Raw genomic sequence first — 20306 nt, 5'->3', positions numbered from 1 at the left:
CGTTGTGGCTTTTAAGGTAGCTATCCGTTTAAGAAACGGCTGGACGTTTCGGATTTAAGATCTGACCGTTCTCAGTCACCTATAAAACCCAAGCTCATTTCCAACATTTCATATCCACATCGCCCTAAGGCTCTGACCAGACCCATCGCACCGTCTCGCACCGGTTCGCGTAAGGTCGCGAGGGAGCGACCACTTTGCGACACGATGAGCACGTGCGAAGTGCGCCATCTAGCGCCACTACTGTCCACGCCCACGCCCACGCCCGTGCCCGTGCCCGAGCCCGAGCGCGCGCGTTCGCACTGAAACACACAACCCATGTTTCATCTCCTCAAAAAAGCTCCAAGTAAGAATACCCTTCTCAACATCTCATATAAACCACAAAACTTTTCTTTGCATTTCTGATGTGGGACAAAGCACATACACCACACTTTTTAATTTAAAAATTCACAAAGTATTTCGGCGGAAAAATCCTGAAATTTTGAAAATTTTGAATTTTTATTTTTATTATTTTTAAACCACTAATTTTCAACAATCCAAAACTCAAGTAGGCCACATGAGAGGAAATAGTGGGGATTCAGTGACCACCATTGAAACATTTGTATGGCGAAAAAAGTTTCATATCATGCTAAACTTTTTGTGTTTTTAATACATCTCAATGGAAATGACCTTATATATGGTTTGGATGACATATAAACATCAAGGTAGAGCCCAATAAAATTTTAACAGTACACACTTCTTTATCCAATTTCCCCTCATGTGGCTTACTTGAGTTTTGATCCACCTCATTTTTTGTTTCAACCCTTAAAATGAACTTACAAAATGAATGAACAGGATGGATTTTTCATAAATATCAAGGTGGGCCCCACCTAGTATCCATAGCATGAACTCACTCTAGAAGGCTTTCACGGGAAACCCAGGAAACCGGGTCAGTCAAAGATGAGCTGTTTTCAACGATCAAATAACTTTCAAACATGATTAGGTTATTAGTCTATGACCTAGCTTGTTGTCCTCAGTATCATGCGTGTGTACAAAGGGGGGATTAGTACTGAACCTCTCTTTGTAACAAAAAGCTAGACTGGGAAGGGTTGAGGTCCTAAAGCAAACGTAGTATTGGTCCAAGGTAGGTTCAGGGTCTAAGGTTTAGGGCGTGTTTGGGCGGTAGGATTAGAAGGGATTAGGTGTGATGGGATTCAAAAAACATAATTATTACCATGGCTGGGATTGTCCCTGTTGCCATGGGATAAGATTAATTTCATGTTTTGTGGTAATATGGTGGTACATTGAATGGATATACCCACCATCATTTGAAATTACTGAGAATAACACACATCTGTTATATCTAAACCGTTCATTTGTTTGGTAACCTCATTTTATGCCATGGGCCTAAAAACGAGGCAGATCCAAAACTTATGTGGTCCCAAAGAAGTTTTCAACGGTAACTATTCAATCTCCGTTGCTTTCTATGGTGGGGTCCACTTGAGCTTTAGATTTACCTGATTTTTTAGCCCATGCTCTAAAATAATCTCGAAAAAATGGGTGGACGGTGTGGATATAGCCCACACATCATGGTGGAACCTACACAACTTGCTAACATTGAGTGAAATTGGCACGGGACCAATGCAATTCCATTTATAGCTTTTCCATTCTTTCCAAGTTGAATTGGCACAGGACCAGATGCAATTCCATCCCACCTAATCTCTTCTAATCCCATTGCCCAAACACGCCCTTACGGCTTAAGACCGGTAACAAGCCATTCCCTGAGTAGTACTTCGAAAAGAACAAAACAAAAGTCAAGTCGTGCAAGCTTACAGGGCTGTCTTTTGCATTAGATGAGGAGAAAGCTGACAATTACTTAAAAGTAGCATATGTGGATGTAAACAAATTAAACTGGAAATATTAGGTGCAGTATTTAAATTTACAATAAAACAAAAGTTAAGCATATTTTTTTAAAAAGTTGAAAAAAAAATTAATATTCTTATATAAGAAAACAAGTGTCCACTGATTAAAGGTCAGGATTGGTCGACCACTCTTATTTTTGGATTCTAACTTAGGCCAGCAGGTTCTACAATTTTAGTCGGCTGAATTGAGTTAATATATTCCACGTGTACATTTTTTAGGTGCCTGTGTATCAAGCCTCGTAGGCAGCCTCAGTATCATGTTCTCCCACGTGGAGTGGAAAACTTTGATACTCTGGCAGAGGGCCATAGATGATATGCAGGCACTATGGAATTGTACACGTGGCACATGGAACTGTCTCATTTTTGGGATGAAGTCTAAAATGATCTGTAAAAATGGATGAACCGCGTGGATAAAAGACATACATCATGGTGGGGCCCACGGAGCACTGACCACTGGCCACCAGGCTAGTGGCAGGGGGATTAGCCAATCGGTTTCCCGTGTATAACTCACCTGCAGCTGTATATCAAGCATCGCACTCTGCCCGAGCATGAAGTAACTGTCATTTGATCAAGCGGTTTAGAAACGTGCCCGGGTCTAACTGGCAATGGCTGCGACCCGGGACAAGCAGTGTGGGTGCGAACGTGACATAAGGCCCACATCAATGTATGAAATTTATATCCATGCCATCCATCTGGTTTTCCATCTTATTTTATGGCATGATCCAAAAAATGAAGCAGATATATAGTTCATGTGGACCACACCACAGGAAACAATGGGTAGTAACCTTTAAAAACCTTTGTGGGCTACAAAAGTTTTGGAACAAGCTGATATTTGTTTTTTTTTCCCCTTTCATCCAGGTCTTTGTAACCTTATCAACAGGTTGGATGGTCAAAAAATATTATGGTGGACCCTAGGAGTTTTTAATGGTGGGCATTTAACGACTATAGTTTCATGTGGTGTGGTCCACCTGAATCTTGTATCTACTTCATTTTTTAGATCATGTCATAAATTAAGCTTTAAAAACAGATGGACAGCGTGGATATACATTGCATATATCGATGTGGGCCCTATGGTCAGCGTCACACCGAAACTTTTGGAGTCTTACGTCAAGTCGCGCTTGATGGCAATATGTTGGATGTGTGGTCAGAAAAACAAGGAGGCAATGGGACGGGTTTTGGCCCAAATACGACCCAAGGTGAATGTTAGTAATCTATCCCTCGATCAAGAGGGCCACACCTTCACAAAGAAGCATTTTAGGAGAAATGAAATCAACGGTCCACCAAGCTCGAGCCAGGACCATCGGCCATGCTAGTAATTTCAAGCCCAGTTTAAAGGTGGGTTGGGATTCAGGCCTGTGAAAGGGAGAATTTCCAAAAACCCCCCTGAAAGATAATATTAGAACACAAAACCCCTTATTTAATTGGGTCGTTGTTGGAACACGTGCTAGAGATCCAGACCATTCATTAGGTGGCATGCATTGTAAACATGCTATGTAGAAATTTTTCAACCACATACCACATGTGTAGAATATATTATCCGTACATAAAGTGGGGTCAGACGGTGATGATCATCTTATATGAATATCAAGCTGATCGACGTACAGGATGTGATCAACATGGTGTGTTCCACTGTTTTTACGGATGCGATATTCTATATATTTGATATATTTTCTGGAAAAAATGGCTGTATCGTAACTTATGATGCAGCAGCTGTAGATAATGCCTCTCTTGACTTTTCAACTAACTGAGAACGTTCGCTTGGAGTACATTCCACGTAATGGCTTTCCACCCGAGTGAAAATTTCTGGAAAGGGTGCGCACGTTATGTCGGTGCACTGCCTGCGTACGTTAGCTTGTCCACCGGTTTGAGCCTATTCAAAGGTCAACGGTTGCTCAGTTGTACATGTGTCTGTACAATCGTTGATCCACACCGTTCTTTTGGTTGGCCAACGGTGAGTGGAATAGCCTACAACTGTTTCACGCGGGGCGTAAAACACCCAAGATCTGTGGGCCCCACATCTTGTATGCTTGAAATTGTAAATCACTCTGTCCATCTTGTACGGTACATATAACATAACGTCCATGGAAAACTCAGGTGGACCACACCAATGGCCCACATGAGTATTGGATCAGGATGATTTTTGTATCTACGGTTTGATGAAAGAAACACAGCAGGTGGCCTCTCGTAAATCAACGGTTGGTATCTGATCCCCATTATTTCCTGTGATGTGTCTCACCTGAGTTGTGGATCTGTCTGATTTGTTTTCCCTGCCTAAAATTGAGAATGAAACCTGATGGACGGTATAGATTTTACATATAAAACATGGTGGGCTCCACAGAACTTGAGTGGTTTGCGTACAACAAGTGTTGCATGGTAGGGTCCGGTGGGTTGGCGATGGACGCGGATTGGTTGGTGACCTTGGGAATAACTAATGGCCAATAGGCCCTACCATGATGTATGTGTAATCCACGCCGTCCATCCATTTTCCCATAAAAATATGGTTTCGTGGGCTCATTCAATATGGCTCTTTTTTGGAGGCGACTTAACTTGGAAAGCCTTTTGCAGGAAGTTACTTTTAGGATGTTGGATGGGGCCACTGTGATTTTGTGAGAAATCCACTCCGTCTATTTAATTTGTGAGCTAATTTTAAGGCATGTGACCAAAAATGAGATGAACCCAACATTCAAGTAGACCACATGAGAAGAAATATTGGGAAAAGAAATGCAGTTGAAACCTTCCAATGCTCCACGTTGATGTTTATATGCCATCGAACCGTTTTTAAAGTCATTTCCAATGGGATTAAGTGAAAACCTAAGAAACTTTATAGCCATGAAAATATTTCAAGGGTGGTCATTGAATTCCCATTATTTCACCTGATGTGGCTTACTTGAGTTTTAGATCTACCTTATTTTTGCCCAGTACCCTCAAATGAGTGTAATTGTAACAAATATTAAGAGTCATTTGGCAAATGTATTGGGGGGATTTGAGGGGAGTTCAAATCTCGTTGTTGTTTGGCACAAAATATCACCTCAAAGGAGCAGGTTTAAAATCTAAGAGCTTGGATTATATCTAAAATCCTTCCAAGAGTTTTGTTGCATGTGTAACATGTATGTCATATGCTATTATTCTACTATGTACATGGTCTACTAATGATATCCCAAAACTTAGATTATCAATTGTATCACTATAATTACTTTAATCTAATGATCAGCACCATCTAAACATTGCCCATGTAAATCAACAATTAAAGATCATTGATTAGTCCCTCAGACATAATTTTATGCTTGTGGCTCATCCAAGACTTGAAATTTCATTATTTTCTAGCAAACCATATATTTCAACAGGCTTATTACAACCATTGTATCAAACATTGCACACGGTCACTAATTAAAGATATCAAAATTAATTTAGTAATTAAATTTAAACCTTGTAAATATATCATGCAAAGCTACTTTTGGATTAAAGTTGATTCCCAATCCAAGCTGTCAAATACAACATGAGGACTTCAAATTCAGAGTTCCAAATCCACACTCCCAAACAGGGCCTTACAGTGGGCTCCACCCAACATCCCAGCACTGGAACTTCCTGTGATTGCCATTTCAGGATATTTTCGTTTCTATTTTAGGCTCATTCTCTAAAATAATCTCTCAAGATACATCGACCGCTTAGATAAAACATATACATCATGGTAAGAGAGTCTAATGGTCCGTACTAGCAAGGTCCGTATGCAATCCACGTCCCTACGGAAAGCTCCATATGCAAAGCGCCATAGACTGTCACGTGACTTTTGAGTTTTCTCCTGACCTCTTGTGCCGTCCGAATAGACTCAGCTAACATGCGCTGGGCTGACACTTCCTTTTACAGCCATTTTGGCTGCTTTCACGTACAAGACCGGGTCTCCCGCCTTACCACCATTTAAAAAATGGTGGTGACTGGTCTACACATGGCGACAGGAATCCAGACCGTCCAATAACCTTATTCCTGATGGGAGGGCCCGCCTTGATGATGTGTTGTATATCCGCTCCGTTCATCAGTTTCTCCAGCTTATTTTAGGCCTTTGTCTCAAAAGTGAAGTAGCTCTGAATCTAAGACCAACCACAACACAGGGAACAATGATGATTGACTGCGTCACCATTAAAAATTCCAAAGGGCCTGTATTAATGTTTTCATCATGTTTATTTATCATCCAACCGGTTGATAATGTCAAAAAGACATGGATGAAGGGAAAATACAAAGATCAGCTTGATCTAAAACTTCTGTAGCCCACCAAAGGTTTCTAATAAGATTTCATCATTGTTTTTAATGGTGTGGTCCACCTGAGATTTGAATATTCTTAAGGTTTGGTATCGCTGACTAAAATGAGATGTAAAAACAAATGGACAATGTTGATACACAACAAATACATCAAGGTGGGCCCCACACGGGTGTTACCGGGGTAACAGCGAATCCGCTACGATTGCTGATAGAGCATGACGCAACTAACACTGACTGGAAGATCTTAATCATCTGATTATTACCGTATAAATTCAAAGTGCTGGTCGTTTAATATTTAGCCGTTCATTGGTAGCCTACTGATTTTAAAAGAGGAGTTATTTGATACACTGGTGGAGTACCACATTTAATGTGCAGGATCTCAGGAACTGTACACGTGGCAAGCACGAGCTCAATTAAACCTACACTGATTGCCTACTGACGCTGCCAGCAGGGAGGTGGCTACTGAACAGTGCTCTGTTGGACCACCATCATATATATGTTTTATCCACACGGTCTGTATATTTTGTTCAGATCATTTTATGCCTTGGCCCAAAAATAATCCAGATTCAAATATTAAGTGGACCACATCACAAGAAAATAGTAGTGATGGAATGAGCACCATTTCATTTTTGGGCTCACGTCCTAAAATAATATGAAAAAATGGATGGACAAAGTGGATGAAACACATACATTATGGTGGGCCATTGACCACACTCCACTAGCTACTGGCTAGGCAATCCGCGTCCCAATTAAACCGCCTAAATTGTGAACCATTGAAGTCAAACGGCTTATATGCCACTCTAACATTTCAAAATCGGCATTCGAGTATGGAAATTTTAATTATGATTTTTTGGATGTTAAGCTAACCAAAAAGGCATGTGTGCTCTTATTTAGATTTATATTCATTTCATACACAAATAATTAAAGTAATACATTTTAACTTAGTGAAACCAAAGCGAGATAAAGATAACCAAATTCAAAAATATAGGACTACCACCCAAAAGTGATGAGCACCCATATGAGGATTATACAAATCACAATAATTGCAAAAAAAAAATATAAAAGCAACTAACTAGCAGGAAGAAGCTAGAGATCTATTAGGTGCTCCGAGGACACCGACTGATCTTATTCCTGAGCTATCTGTATATGTCAAATATAAGACGTCAAACACCAACATAGTGAAGAAATCGCTACATATTTTAGGATATGCATGATTAGCTAAGTGATTATTAGTTCCAGTTCATATAGCAGATTGATAAAGCTATAATATCGTTGTTATATCACGAGTCATTATTCAGATCACGTGGCTCGTTGCGGCACGTGGCAACTCCTCTTTAGTGTCCCTTGATCTAAATTAAGGCATCAACACGGTATGGGTCGTCACCCAATACCGAGTATGAACAATTAATTCAGAGGTGTGAGCTTGTCACTTAAAAGTAAATCAATACTGAGAAAAGGGCTCGTCACCCAATTCAATTCACACCCGATCGTTCGAACAGTACCCTAGCACAGAACTATAGGCCGAGTAATTTGACGGAAGTTGTTCGAATAACATCAACATTATATTACCTGTATCAGTACTCATTGATCACTACGAGGAAGCTCGTCACCCTATCATAGGCTGACAACTCGAACATGGTACCTCATACTACCATGCTCGGCTAATGAATCTTTGTGGAATCGTAACGCATTAAGGGATTGTTTGATTTTTAATTTCCCTAGTAAATACAGGGAAATAAGTAATTATTACTTACCCCACTTGTTTGAAATTAACTGGGAATTACGTTTTGAAAAGCTGTCCATACAATACCTGTTATTACTGATTTAAATATGTAGGCCCCACCATGATATATGTGAGTTATTCATACCATCCATCCTTTAAAAAATACATTTTAAGGCATGAACCCAAAAATTAAGAAAATCAAAAGCTCAAGTGGACCACACTTCAAGGAACAATGATCATTAAGACGTCAATGGTTGAAAGTTGTTTTCTCCCTAGGGCCCACATTGATGTTTATTTGTCATCCAACCTATTCATATGGTCACATAGTCATGGATAAAGAGGAAACAAAAATATCGGTTTGATCCAAAACTTTTGGGGTCCTCAAGAAGCTTTCAGTGGTAGGAGTTCAATTCCCATTGTTTCCTGTGTCATGGTCCACTCGATCTTGGGATCTGCTTCATTTTTCGGCTCATGCTCTAAAATGAGTTGGCTAAAGGGATGGACAGTGTGGATAAGACACACGCATCATGGTGAGCCCCATGATTTAACATTTTTCTCCCCAGGTGACGTGAGGAGTATTATAAATGAAAGGTGGCGGTCAACATCACCTTGGAAATCTAATCAGAAATACAATGGTAAATAATTATTACCCATTTATCTTGAATTATCTCTATAATTAGAAAATCAAACAGGCCCTAATAGTAATGAATAGACTAAATTAATGATAATGGTGGTATTCCAAATTCTATTGAATATTATACAATCATTAAGCATAAGAATGATCGAGTTTACATTAGACTGATACGATCAACTATGGAAGACTTTGGGCAAACCAACATTGGGTGCAAAGCATCCCATGTAGCTCCAACTAGTACTGATCATCTGTATTCAGCTTTCAGTCGTATATGCCTGAGATAGCCTTTGTAAAGCGGTTATTCATATATTTTAATAATTTGCGGAGTTCGATCCACCACAACAACGCAATTCAATCACATTGACATTTCTTAGCATTTAACATCGAAGAGTTTTAATATTAAGATTTTCATGTCATTCAAGCATTTCATCGAGCATGTTATCAACCAATTAGTAAACAAACACCTTTAATTATTTTAAAATAAAATGTAGAAGCTTGAGGGTAGATTTTCATCTTAAAATCGAAACCCTCGACTTGAATGCGGCCTTAGCGCATGAAATTTGGAAAAAAAACGCTCTAAATCCTAATTCATCAGCAATTTTATCATTACTATCGTGAATTCAAATCTAATTAGATCTTAGTTAAGGGATAAGTGTTTTACCTAATTTAGTTTAAGCAAACCCCAACTCGATTCGACAAGTCGAGGCCCCAAGTCCTAACACAATCAAACTCTAGAGTTAGGGTTTTCGAAAAATGATGAAAACGAGAAGGAGTTTTTTTAACCCTATTGACTCAAACATGTAAGAATCGAAAGAAATAGATAAAATGGAAACTAAGGGAACTCTTACCTAGCAAGGAATTAAACATCTAACCTGAAATCATCGGATTTCGACCAATATGGCATAAAAATGAGCGTAGAGAATAGATCTTGTAAGATCCAATGAGCACGAGGATCGGATGGCCATGCTCTAGCACTGGGCCCACCGTTTCTCTCACCCCTCTCTTCTTTCCTCTTCTCTCTTTCTCCATTCTCTCTTTCTTTAGGAAAAAAATCGAATGGGAGTAAGGGTTGCCCCCGAAAGTCCTATTTATAGCATCAGAAATAATGTAAATGTTCTCAAGGGATATGTTTTCATTATATTAGATATATGAGAGGTTGGTTTTAACCTTTGGGGCCCCTATGGGGTGTAAGAGTCTATATACATCATAATATAGTTGACCCTAGTAATGATAAATGCATGGATATGATCGACCTGCCATTTAGATGCATAGATTGACGGGTATGATCAGAAGACAGTTCGCCGATCACCGATGGTCGATTATGGTTGTGGCTATACAGATATGTGTAGGATATTGTCCTAAGTTAGTGTCTTAAGTTTGATTGTGATCTAACGGTATGAAATTCACAACATGGCCTAAGAGTGAAAATGAGCATTTAAGTTAAGTTCTTAACAGACTCTAAAGGTATTCACACATCTCATGCACTCGCCTTATGAGTCTAAGTTGAGCGATTCAAGATGTGATTTCATCTCGATGTCCCACAATGGATGTCGAGCCCATTAAGACAAATGTCTTTGTATAATCTTGAGTTTAGTGGCCTACTAACGAGTGATTTAGAGTTTGTTTGGTTAATCAGGACATTTATGAAATGAACAGGGCTGGCAACTAGGGTTTAGATTACGTAAGTTTATAGCACGGCCTATTCGTAATTAGCCGAAACGATGATTCAACTCTAATCACCATAATTAAAAACCCTAATTCAGCTATACTAGAAACTATCTGAATTAGTAAAATATACTAAAAATATAAAATACTAATTTAATCATATATGATGTTTCCTAGTATGATTATAAACAATTCCTAAAAAGACACCAAACACAAAAACCCTAAGTTGAAAAAGATATATGCAATTTATCGGCAACGTGCAGTTGTAGAAATTTTCAGATTCAATATGTTTATTGCTTATAGTGTTTTTGGTACTTTTAATTACTATGTTATTTTTATAATTTACAATCAAGTTTACTTTAACTCCACCAAATTCTATTATATTTTGAGTTTTATAAAAATTTTAAAATTTTTTGGAAGTACCTACTATTTGAAACTAATGATTTTTTGTACAATTTCTAAAACGTTTAAAAATTAACATTCTTTAAATTTTTATTTTTATTTTTCTATGAAATTGTACTCATCAAGCTTTATATATGGATTTTGAATTACCTCAATCAGAGTTATAAAACAAAACATATGAATTTTTGAAGTCAGTGTGTTGAAACTATCAAAATTTAAACATATAGAATATTGTTGAAAAGGGGGTGGTGGTGGAACCGCCAACTATTGTCTATTATTTGCGGTGGCACCTCTAGGGATTATCTAAAAATCTATTTTTTAGTGATGGCACGGATTGGGTCAGTTCATACTCGGTAAATTTGAACTTATACTCCTTTAGGCAGTTTTAGTGAATCTCCCATCAACCATTTTGATCCTAAACCCATGTGAATGCTTATATAAACATGCATTCAGATGGATGAATCAAATGTAACTCTTAAAAATATGGAACTCCCAAGTTGATAAAATCATAAATGTTACTGCCACGTATGCAAACTCTACGCAACTTTCTATCTTCCAACACATCATGCCATACTATCGAGGTTCTTCTCTTATTTAAAGGAGAGTAGTGTGGAAGTTACCCGTGGGTGTCGTCTTTATTGCAGGGTCAACTTGATTAATTTTTAATATAACCACCTAGTCAATCCAACTTTCCATGTCATTTTATGATGCGATTTAAAAAATAAAGCATAACCAAATCTCAGATGGACCACGCCACAGGAAACAACGGTGACTGAATGCCCACCGTTAAAAACTTTGCCCACCAAATGTTTGTTTCTCATCCAACCCCTTACTAAGGTAAAAAAGAATTGAATGAACCGAAAATATAAAGATCAGCTTGATCCAAAACTTTTGTGGGCCACAAAAAGTTTTTAACGGTCATTCTGTACTATTTCCAGGAGTGTGGTCCACTTCAGATTTAGATCTTCTTAATTTTTTAAGTTCGCTTCCTCTTTAAACGAAGGTGGCTAGTCCTAGATGCCGTTAAGGTACTTGAATTCAGACCATCCGATCCATGCGCGATAGTACTCGAATTCGACCATGGCATTCTGAACGCTGATCTCTTTCTGTTTAGTCAGTCATTTAATGGCCCCTGATTGAACGGTTAGGATCTTTTCAGTCACATCACCATCCACAACGGTGGCTACTCCCCCTGCCACCAGCCCCGTGGCTGTTGGTCGGTGCTCTGTGGGCCCCACCATGATGTATGTGTTTAATCTATGCTGTTCATCCATTTTTACATATCATTTTATGGCTTAATTCTAAAATTAGAGGGATAAAAATCTCAGGTGGCCCACATCACAGGAAAACAATAGTGATTGGATATCTACCATTAAAATCCTCCTTAGGCACACTGTACTGTTTATTAGACGTCCAATCTGTTAATTAGGTCATACAGACATAGATGAATGGAAAAAAATAATAAATATTAGCTTGATTTAAAACTTTTATGGCTACTAGAAAGTTTCTAATGGTCAACGCTCATTCAACACCGTTTCCTGTAATGTGATCCACTTGAGATTGGGATATACAGTATATACCTCATTTTTGGTATCATACCTTAAAATGATCTAGAAAAATAAATGGACGGCATGGATGAAACACATGCATCATGGTGGACCCACAAATCACCGACTAGTGGCAGGGGGAGTAGCCAATCCGTTTCCAATGGAGCGTAGCTTGACATGTCAGTCATCACCATTTTAACGTCTGAAGCAAGCTGCACTTTACTGAAGTACAACCGCATCTACTGTCTACGTGGCAAACGCGTCGACTTGACTCTCCAAGTTGTGGGCCCCACTTGATGGAGAAAACCGAACTGTCCTAATTATTTCACGAGTCCGATGTGGATGGTTAACTACTGCTCTCCAACGTCCATTTGTAGGTCACGGAGTTGACGGTTTAGATCATCCAATCAACGTTACTTTAGAGCCATGCACATGATCTCTGGTTGGTATGGATTCATCAAATCATGGGCCCCATTCGTTTACTGAGAGGAGCATGTCTGTCACTCGTGCGTCAGATCCAGGCCATCCATCACGTGGGATTCTTGTGAACATGCCAGTACCAAAACCCAGGTTGGTCCACTAATCATGTGGACCCCACCTGTAAATCGAATATAGACCGTTGATGTTATTTCTTTCCAACCATCCATTTTTAGTGGACCCCACGTGTAAGTCGAATATAGACCGTTGGTTATATTTCTTTCTAACCATCCATTTTTCTGGTTAGTGCATTGGCTGGATAAATGGACCAGTAAATTCACACGTTGTGGCCCACTTTATTACTGGAGCGGATATCCCACACGTGCCACGTGGATTTCTATGGTTGCTAAGCTACGCATAGCTGGCGTAAGTTAGCTTTCCCACCAAAAGTCCACAGCCTACAAATACAGCGGTTTCTCGTACACCGACATTTCCGCGCCCTGAAATCTATCCCGGCGATGCAGAGTCTCAGTCCGTTTTCCGGCAGCGGGAAACCCAACTCCGGCGGCCGGGGCACCGCCGATCGGCCGGATTCGTCCCCGATCTCCGTGTACTCCGACACTTCCAGCAGCCGGAAAAGTACATACAGTTCCAGCAGCGGGAAAAGCACATCTGGCCGGAATCCGGTCAGAATCGCCGCTCGAGCTCTCGGCGCGTGTTTCTCCCCGTCGGAGGTGATATCTTCGAAAGATGAAGATCTCGACGACTCCAAAGCTGCTTCTGGTAATCTCTTGTTCGATCTCCCCCAAATTAAGAGAATTCAATGTAGGAATTGTGGAATTTGGATTTTTATTTCGTTGTGTGGTTTGGATCGCTCAATTTTGATCTGTAGACCCTAATTTGTAAGAATTCCGTTAGATGCCGATTGTCTCTTAATACTACAGAGGTTTCTTTTCTTTCTTTCTTTCTTTCTCTCTCCTTTTTATTTTTATTTTTATTTTATTTTAATTTTTTTGGGTTCCCCTACTCATTTTTCCTTCATTTTACAGAGATTGCGGTAGAAATTTCGTGATTGTGGCTCATTTTTGCCTGTGTCTTTTTGATCCGTTGAATTCTGTTGAATCTTGCACTTAGTATTGAAATAATGAAGGAAAGAGAATGAAATGATGAAGGAAAGAAAAAGCATGGACCATTCAATCAATGATCTAGACCATCCATGTTGTTTGCCTCAATTTGGTTTGCTTGTTGCTCAAATATCTCTGATTGGATAATCTTTAACCATCAGATCCGTTACCTGAAGACAGATGACATAATGAAAAAGAAAAAAAAGGAGTTTGGACCGTTGTCCAGGTTATTAGGATCATCCTCTCGTGCGATTTTTGCATGTTGGCCCATTAGCAGTAGGGCCCAACAGATGGATTGTTCAGATTGATGATCAGGCCATCCACTTCTCCAATGCATGCTGATAGTATGTCATATGGTTCATATTAGTTGCTGTGGATCATTTCCCTTTTTCAATTAATCTAATTTTCCATTCTGTTAGTGTTTATGTTGTTGGTTTTGTTTTTTTTCTAATGATTCCAGTTGAAATTTGATTTTGGCATTTAGTTTTGATTGGTCTTGAGTAAACTAGGTCGAAAAGGAGTTTGATCTGGTTCTATCTCTTTAATTCCCTTTTAGTTTCATCTGATTCTTCAAAAAGTAATAATCGGAGGAGGCGTTTGAGTGGAGGGATCTACTCCCCTTCATACAATTCTACCCATAGTGAGCCAGGCGGTGTGAAATTCACTTTGGAGGAGATCTACAAAGCTACAAGAAACTTCTCCCCATCTTTCAAGCTTGGACAAGGTGGGTTTGGTACAGTTTACAAAGGAAGACTCGAGGATGGCACTTATGTTGCTGTTAAACGTGCAAAGAAGGTGAGTAAGGATTGTTACCAGATAAATCTGTGAATGCTTTTGGGCTGACTTTTTTAAATTTTATTTTATTGGGAATGGAAGATGAGGGGTGATATATTTGAGTTTATGATTGCAGAGTGTATATGATAAGCATCTGAGTGTGGAATTCCAGAGTGAAATCCAGACTCTGGCGCGTGTCGAGCATTTGAATTTGGTTAGGTTTTTTGGCTATTTGGAGCATGAAGATGAAAGAATTGTTGTTGTGGAGTACGTGCCCAATGGAACTCTTAGGGAGCATTTGGATTGTAAGTTCTTGATCATGATCATTATCATCACTTGTGTTCTTGTTGCTTCTTTTGTCAGACTTGGGTCCAAGGTGTCAAGACACTTTGAACCTGGAAAACCTAACCCATTGACCCAGTCCTACTGTTTTATATGAAATTTTTAGAGACAAACATATGAACTTTCTATTTTAGATACTAAAAAAATATAATTAATGTTAACACACTCTGTGCCATTAAAAAAAATGTTGAAATATATTTTTTTCTATCTACCAAAAAAAAAAAAAATCATTTATGTCAATATTGGTTCATCCTAGCATATGAAATGAGGAAATCTGTCTATAATGATAAGCATAAATACAATAAAATTATATGCATATTATCAAAATATGAAGTTGGATAAGATTAGGTTTTATATTCATATAAAAAGGACAATATAAGGTTTTCCTCTCATAATAGGTGTCTGTTTATGTTACTGACATGCATGCCAAAACACCAATTTTTAAAGTGTGGAGTGTCCATGTTTCTATAATTTGCAAGCTGGCGAGTCCTAGCCTGTTTCATGACAAAACTTGCCCGAGTTTCCAATCCCCAACCTGATTGTAACAAAATACTTTCTTAACTTCCATGATCCAGCTCACCATGGATGGAGAGCCTTCAAGGTCTCTCATTATTATTATTATTCTTATATTAACGACAAAAATATTAAACTCCTATTTTCTTAACCCACCTGGTCAACCCATTGACTACTGACTTGACCCAATGTAGTGACTGACCAACCAGCAATCCAAGTCTTGGTATGGAAACTATGCTTGTTTCATTATAAGAATAAATATTTTTGGATTAATTGTTTGAAAAATGCATTGCATTGTGTTTGCTTTTCTTTATGCAAGTGAATGGTGGATTATGGGTTTGATACATTGCAGGCATGCATGGGAGCACTCTTGACCTTGCTGCTCGGTTAGATATTGCCATTGATGTGGCACATGCTGTTACTTATCTTCACATGTATACAGGTAAGAGTTCAGAAGTTAATGCTGGAGCTGCACCTTTCAAATTGTTTTTTGCACTTTAGATTTGGATTTTCACTTCTTGTTACATGATTAGAGGTATATCATAGAGTATTAGCTTGAAGCATGCATGGCTTGTTAAGCTAGCAATCCCATTTAGTTTTTATGCTTTAATTGATAGAGAAGCTACCATTAAGGATATGTAGACCTCATCTGCCTCTTCATCGAATAACTAGAACCTGAAATTGTTATCACCTAAGATGTTGGGTCTTCATGCAACCTCAACCATGCTCGTCAGTCGTCATCCATGTCACCGTAGGGCAATTTATATCTTTTTGGACTTGAATTATATTTATCAAATATAGCAAGACATGGATGTTCGATGAGGTTTCTCATTGCTTAGAGCCTGGGTTGACAGGCAATCGTTTTGAACTCATGATGGCCTATTAGGCTCTCAAAGTCCTTAATCGGTAACCATTTTTGTTGGCTCTATTTAAGCTTCACGTCCAATGGTAATACTATGGTTTCACTGCCTGAACTGTCTAGCTAATGTAGAAGTCACACATCACATTCACATGATTCTTAAGATTCCTTTTCAGACTCATTCATTGGAAGGATAATTTTTGTAGGGGATACAAAGAACGGTACTAGTTGCATGTTTAAAGATTCCTTGCAGCCTTGTAATCTAGTGTACATCTTCAATGAAGTCCAGGAACTCTCTTCGTGTTCATACGTTCCATGTGGTGTTTTAAATAGCGCTAATGTGTTGTGTAGCGCTCAACCCTCCGTAGCGTGTAGCATAAATAGCGTAAGCTACACGATGCTTCTAATTTTTAATTCAAAATTAGGAAAATATGATAAATAGTAAGAAAAAAAAAAGGAAAAAAAAAAAATAAAATTGCATAAAAGATTATTCATTTTTTCAAGCATAAGCATGTTCAAACAAGTTATTAATTATCATTTATCAAAAGCCAATCCACATATATAAACCAAATGCGAATAATTATCACATCAACAACTTTCTAAGTATACCACTTTAATTAATAATGTCTAATTAAAACCACAAGTCACAAGTATGAAAAGAAATAAAATCTTATAGATTAAGAGTATTAAATATAATACAAGTGTCACATTCCTCAACATTAGATAAAAAACGTAATTTAAAAAAATAATAATAATACACTGTAGTGTATGCTGCACGCTATGTAGCTGTAGTGTACGCTACGACCCCTGTAGCGTGCACTACATGGATTTACACTATTTAGCATGCTACATCGCGCTATGGTTATGCTACGCTAAGTAGCATATGCTACCACCATGCTATGAGCGCTATTTGAAACACTTCCATACATGTCATTCTATCATCCCTTAATACTCTAGTCCAGTTAATGGGACTGTTTTTATGCTGGGCATCCAATCATCCATATAGAAATTAGTCTTGATGCATGTAAACATGAATAGCATCCTCATGACCCCGACTGTTCAAATGGAGTCCATGGTTTGTTGATCCAAACTGTTGACCTGATGAACCTCACTTTGTATGCGGGATTCCTCACAGAAAGATCCTAGCCATCAGATCTGTCCTTTTTTCTGAATGATTTTTATGTTACTCTATTAACTGCCTACTGAAGTTTTAGAATCTTCCTACTTGGGAGATTTTTTGGGCATTCACCATACAAAGTAGGCTCCACCAGATTAGCAGTCTGGATCGCCAAAGCATGGACCACTTGAATAAACTGGTGTGCATCAGAACACAATTCACGTCCTGACGTATCAGGATCCTGTAATTTCTCATCATCCTTAGATGCTCAACACTGATTTATGATTGTTTTCAATGCAGACCGTCCTATTATACACAGAGACGTTAAATCTTCAAACATTCTCCTTACGGAAAATCTCCGAGCCAAGGTAGCTGACTTTGGATTTGCTCGCCTGGGGGCAACTGATGAGGGAGTCACTCATGTTTCCACCCAAGTTAAAGGAACTGCTGGCTATTTAGATCCAGAATATCTCAGAACTTATCAACTCACTGAGAAAAGCGATGTTTACTCTTTTGGCGTATTGCTGGTGGAACTAATGACGGGAAGGCGCCCTATTGAACCCAAAAAGGAACTCAAAGAACGGGTAACAGCAAGATGGGTATGTTCTTCCAACTCTCTTTATCGCTTTTCCATCATTTGAGAATCACTTCATTTTTTTTATTTTTTATTTTTTATTTTATTTTTTTTCTTTTTCTGGGTAATGTTTAGTCGGTTACCATGGGGAGAGGTGATTCATGTTGCAAATGCTACCAGGGCATGCATGCGTGTGGGATCCAGGCCATCGACCAGGTGTTGCTTAACATGAACATGCCCTGGCCAAAAATTCAGGGTAGTCAACCTATCTGGTGGACCACAGATATTAGCAAAATGTACAGTTGGAAAAATGAGCAATGGTCCATATTCAATGTACACATGTTGCCAATACTGATGAGTGGACTGGATCCAACTTCCTTTTTTTCTCCCGGCCAATGAATGTTGGTAGTAGGCCTGAACATGTACAGATGTCTGAATATGTACTGAAAATCACTTCCAAAATCTCTCCTCACCTAAGAATCTCTTATGGCAAATGTTGGATCTCATGCAAATAGGAATGAGCTTTACCTGATGCTAATAGCACAGTTAAAATGGTGTTAGCTTTGCACCATTTTAAGAAAAATGTTTATATGCGGGTGAACCTTCATACGTCATACTTGTATGTCAATCCAGACCCTCCAAATCGATTCAACTATAGGTGGTGGGTCAATTTGTTTCAACCATACATATGACATAGTTGTATGGTAATCCAGACCATCCGAATCAGGTGGTGGGCCACTTGGTTTCAACCGTAAGCATGATATAGTTGTATGGGAATCCAAATCACAGACTCGTTTCTGGATGGAGGGTCCTACTAATATAAACTCAAAGGCCAAGCATGTTACACATACTGGGCTCAAGATACCTAGCAGAAATAATCAAAGTGTTTAATTGCTCTTTTGATAATCAGAAGTGCTTCATTTCCTTTTCACACCCATTTTTCCCTGTTGAAAATGATTGTAAAAAAAAAAAACCTGCAGGCAATGAAGAAATTCACTGATGGAAATGCACTTGAAACATTGGATCCAAGAGTTTCACGCACTGGGGCCACCAATCTGGCATTGGAAAAGATTTTTGAGCTGGCGTTGCAATGCCTAGCTCCGACCAGACAGAGCCGGCCAAGCATGAGGAGGTGCGCGGAGATCCTGTGGAGCATCCGTAAGGATTACAGAGAGCTCGCAGCCTCGGATATCGAATCCCAGTCTTCAAATTCCCACAGGAACAGCACTTCTCTTGGAGAAGAATAAATGCCATCTGGGTTTTGGCATTTAAAAAAAAAAAGAAAAAAAAAAGAGGAGGATTGGCTTCAAAGAAGCCTGGAAATTTTGCCGACAAGGACACGTTGGCTGCTTTGAATTGTCATGAATATGAGTGTGGCTGGCATCTGACGTGAGGTGGGGCGCAACGTTGCTTTAAAAGGAGTGGTTCGTTTATGAAGGGGAAATGAATATGATGATGAAGATGGGTGTTGGTGGGTGAAGTAGGTCAGTACATAATACACTTTATATAACTATATTGATGAATTTCAATGTAAAGACAAAAAAAAAAAAAAAAAAAACAGGATGGGGGAAGTGCTATTGGCTCAAATAGCATATCTTTTTCTTGTTTTTTTTTTTTACAAAAAAAATTGTTTTTTTGTGTTTTGGAATATTATGTACCATAGTGAGGATTTCTCCTTTTGACCAAATAATAGAAATTGCATGCGTATGGGTCTCTAAGGTTTTAAAAAGTGGTTTTTTTATTAACGGCAACCATGTTTTTAGAGGGAATCACCCACTTTAGTTGGGGGTTTTATGGGACCTTTACCCATTTGAAAGGTGGGTGTCTAATTTCACCTCTCTTTTTTTTGTTCTTCTTCTTTTTCTTTTTTTTTTCCGCTAACTCTAGTGAATGGCAGGGGGTGTGGTCTGATTCTAGCGGGCTCCACTGTAAGCTGTGGTGGTACTGGGCAGGAATGGGGCCCACGTGATGTATTAACGGGTGTCTCTCTCACCTGTCCCTCAGATGCATATCCCTGATTCGGGCAAGGGCCCGGCCCACCATGTTGTGACTAGTAAAGAATGACCTTTCATCTGCCCTGGGTTGAATGGTCGGGATAAAAGTCGGGGTGGTGTTTTGCAATTGAGTGTGGCTCTCACTATGGTTTTGGATGGAGCTGATTGAGGTTTGTAGGGTTAAGGTAAGCTTTTAGGTAGGGGACGGATACCATCGATGGATTGGATGTGATACTGATACATACACTCTTGTGGGCCCTGTATCTGCCTGGTACCACCATAAAAGTTTACTCACAGCAGCACACCTATTGTTTTTAAAGTATATATCGCCGCTTCCCTTACCAAAAACGCGTTGCAGCCGCATTACTTGACTTTGACTAAATTAATGTAAGCTCCTGTCCTACCTTAGTGTAAATAGTTAAGGGATTAAAAAAAATAATAATAATAATAATAAGTGGGCCCCACCAGA

The 20306-nt window shown here is 39.0% G+C and overlaps 1 protein-coding gene across 1 annotated transcript; it reads left to right on the top strand.

Moving 5' to 3' along the window:
- Positions 1–13020: 13020 nt before the first annotated feature.
- LOC131230773 (calmodulin-binding receptor-like cytoplasmic kinase 2) lies at positions 13021–19561 on the top strand. Its single transcript, XM_058226741.1, has 6 exons — positions 13021–13323; positions 14221–14459; positions 14575–14743; positions 15646–15735; positions 17570–17868; positions 18824–19561. The coding sequence occupies exons 1-6, from the start codon at positions 13059–13061 to the stop codon at positions 19088–19090; spliced, it is 1329 nt and encodes a 442-aa protein (XP_058082724.1). The 5' UTR covers positions 13021–13058; the 3' UTR covers positions 19091–19561.
- Positions 19562–20306: the final 745 nt, after the last annotated feature.

Source organism: Magnolia sinica, chromosome 17 (assembly GCF_029962835.1).
Source record: "Magnolia sinica isolate HGM2019 chromosome 17, MsV1, whole genome shotgun sequence".
Classification (NCBI taxonomy): domain Eukaryota; kingdom Viridiplantae; phylum Streptophyta; class Magnoliopsida; order Magnoliales; family Magnoliaceae; genus Magnolia; species Magnolia sinica.
This window is presented reverse-complemented; position numbering and strand designations above follow the sequence as displayed.

Excerpts from the sequence above, each read along its gene's own strand:
- LOC131230773 (XM_058226741.1), top strand. The coding sequence starts at position 13,059 with ATGCAGAGTCTCAGTCCGTTTTCCGGCAGCGGGAAACCCAACTCCGGC. Across the intron at positions 14,460-14,574 it reads CTGTTAAACGTGCAAAGAAG|AGTGTATATGATAAGCATCT; the intron begins GTGAGTAAGGAT and ends TTATGATTGCAG. Across the intron at positions 15,736-17,569 it reads TTATCTTCACATGTATACAG|ACCGTCCTATTATACACAGA; the intron begins GTAAGAGTTCAG and ends TTTTCAATGCAG.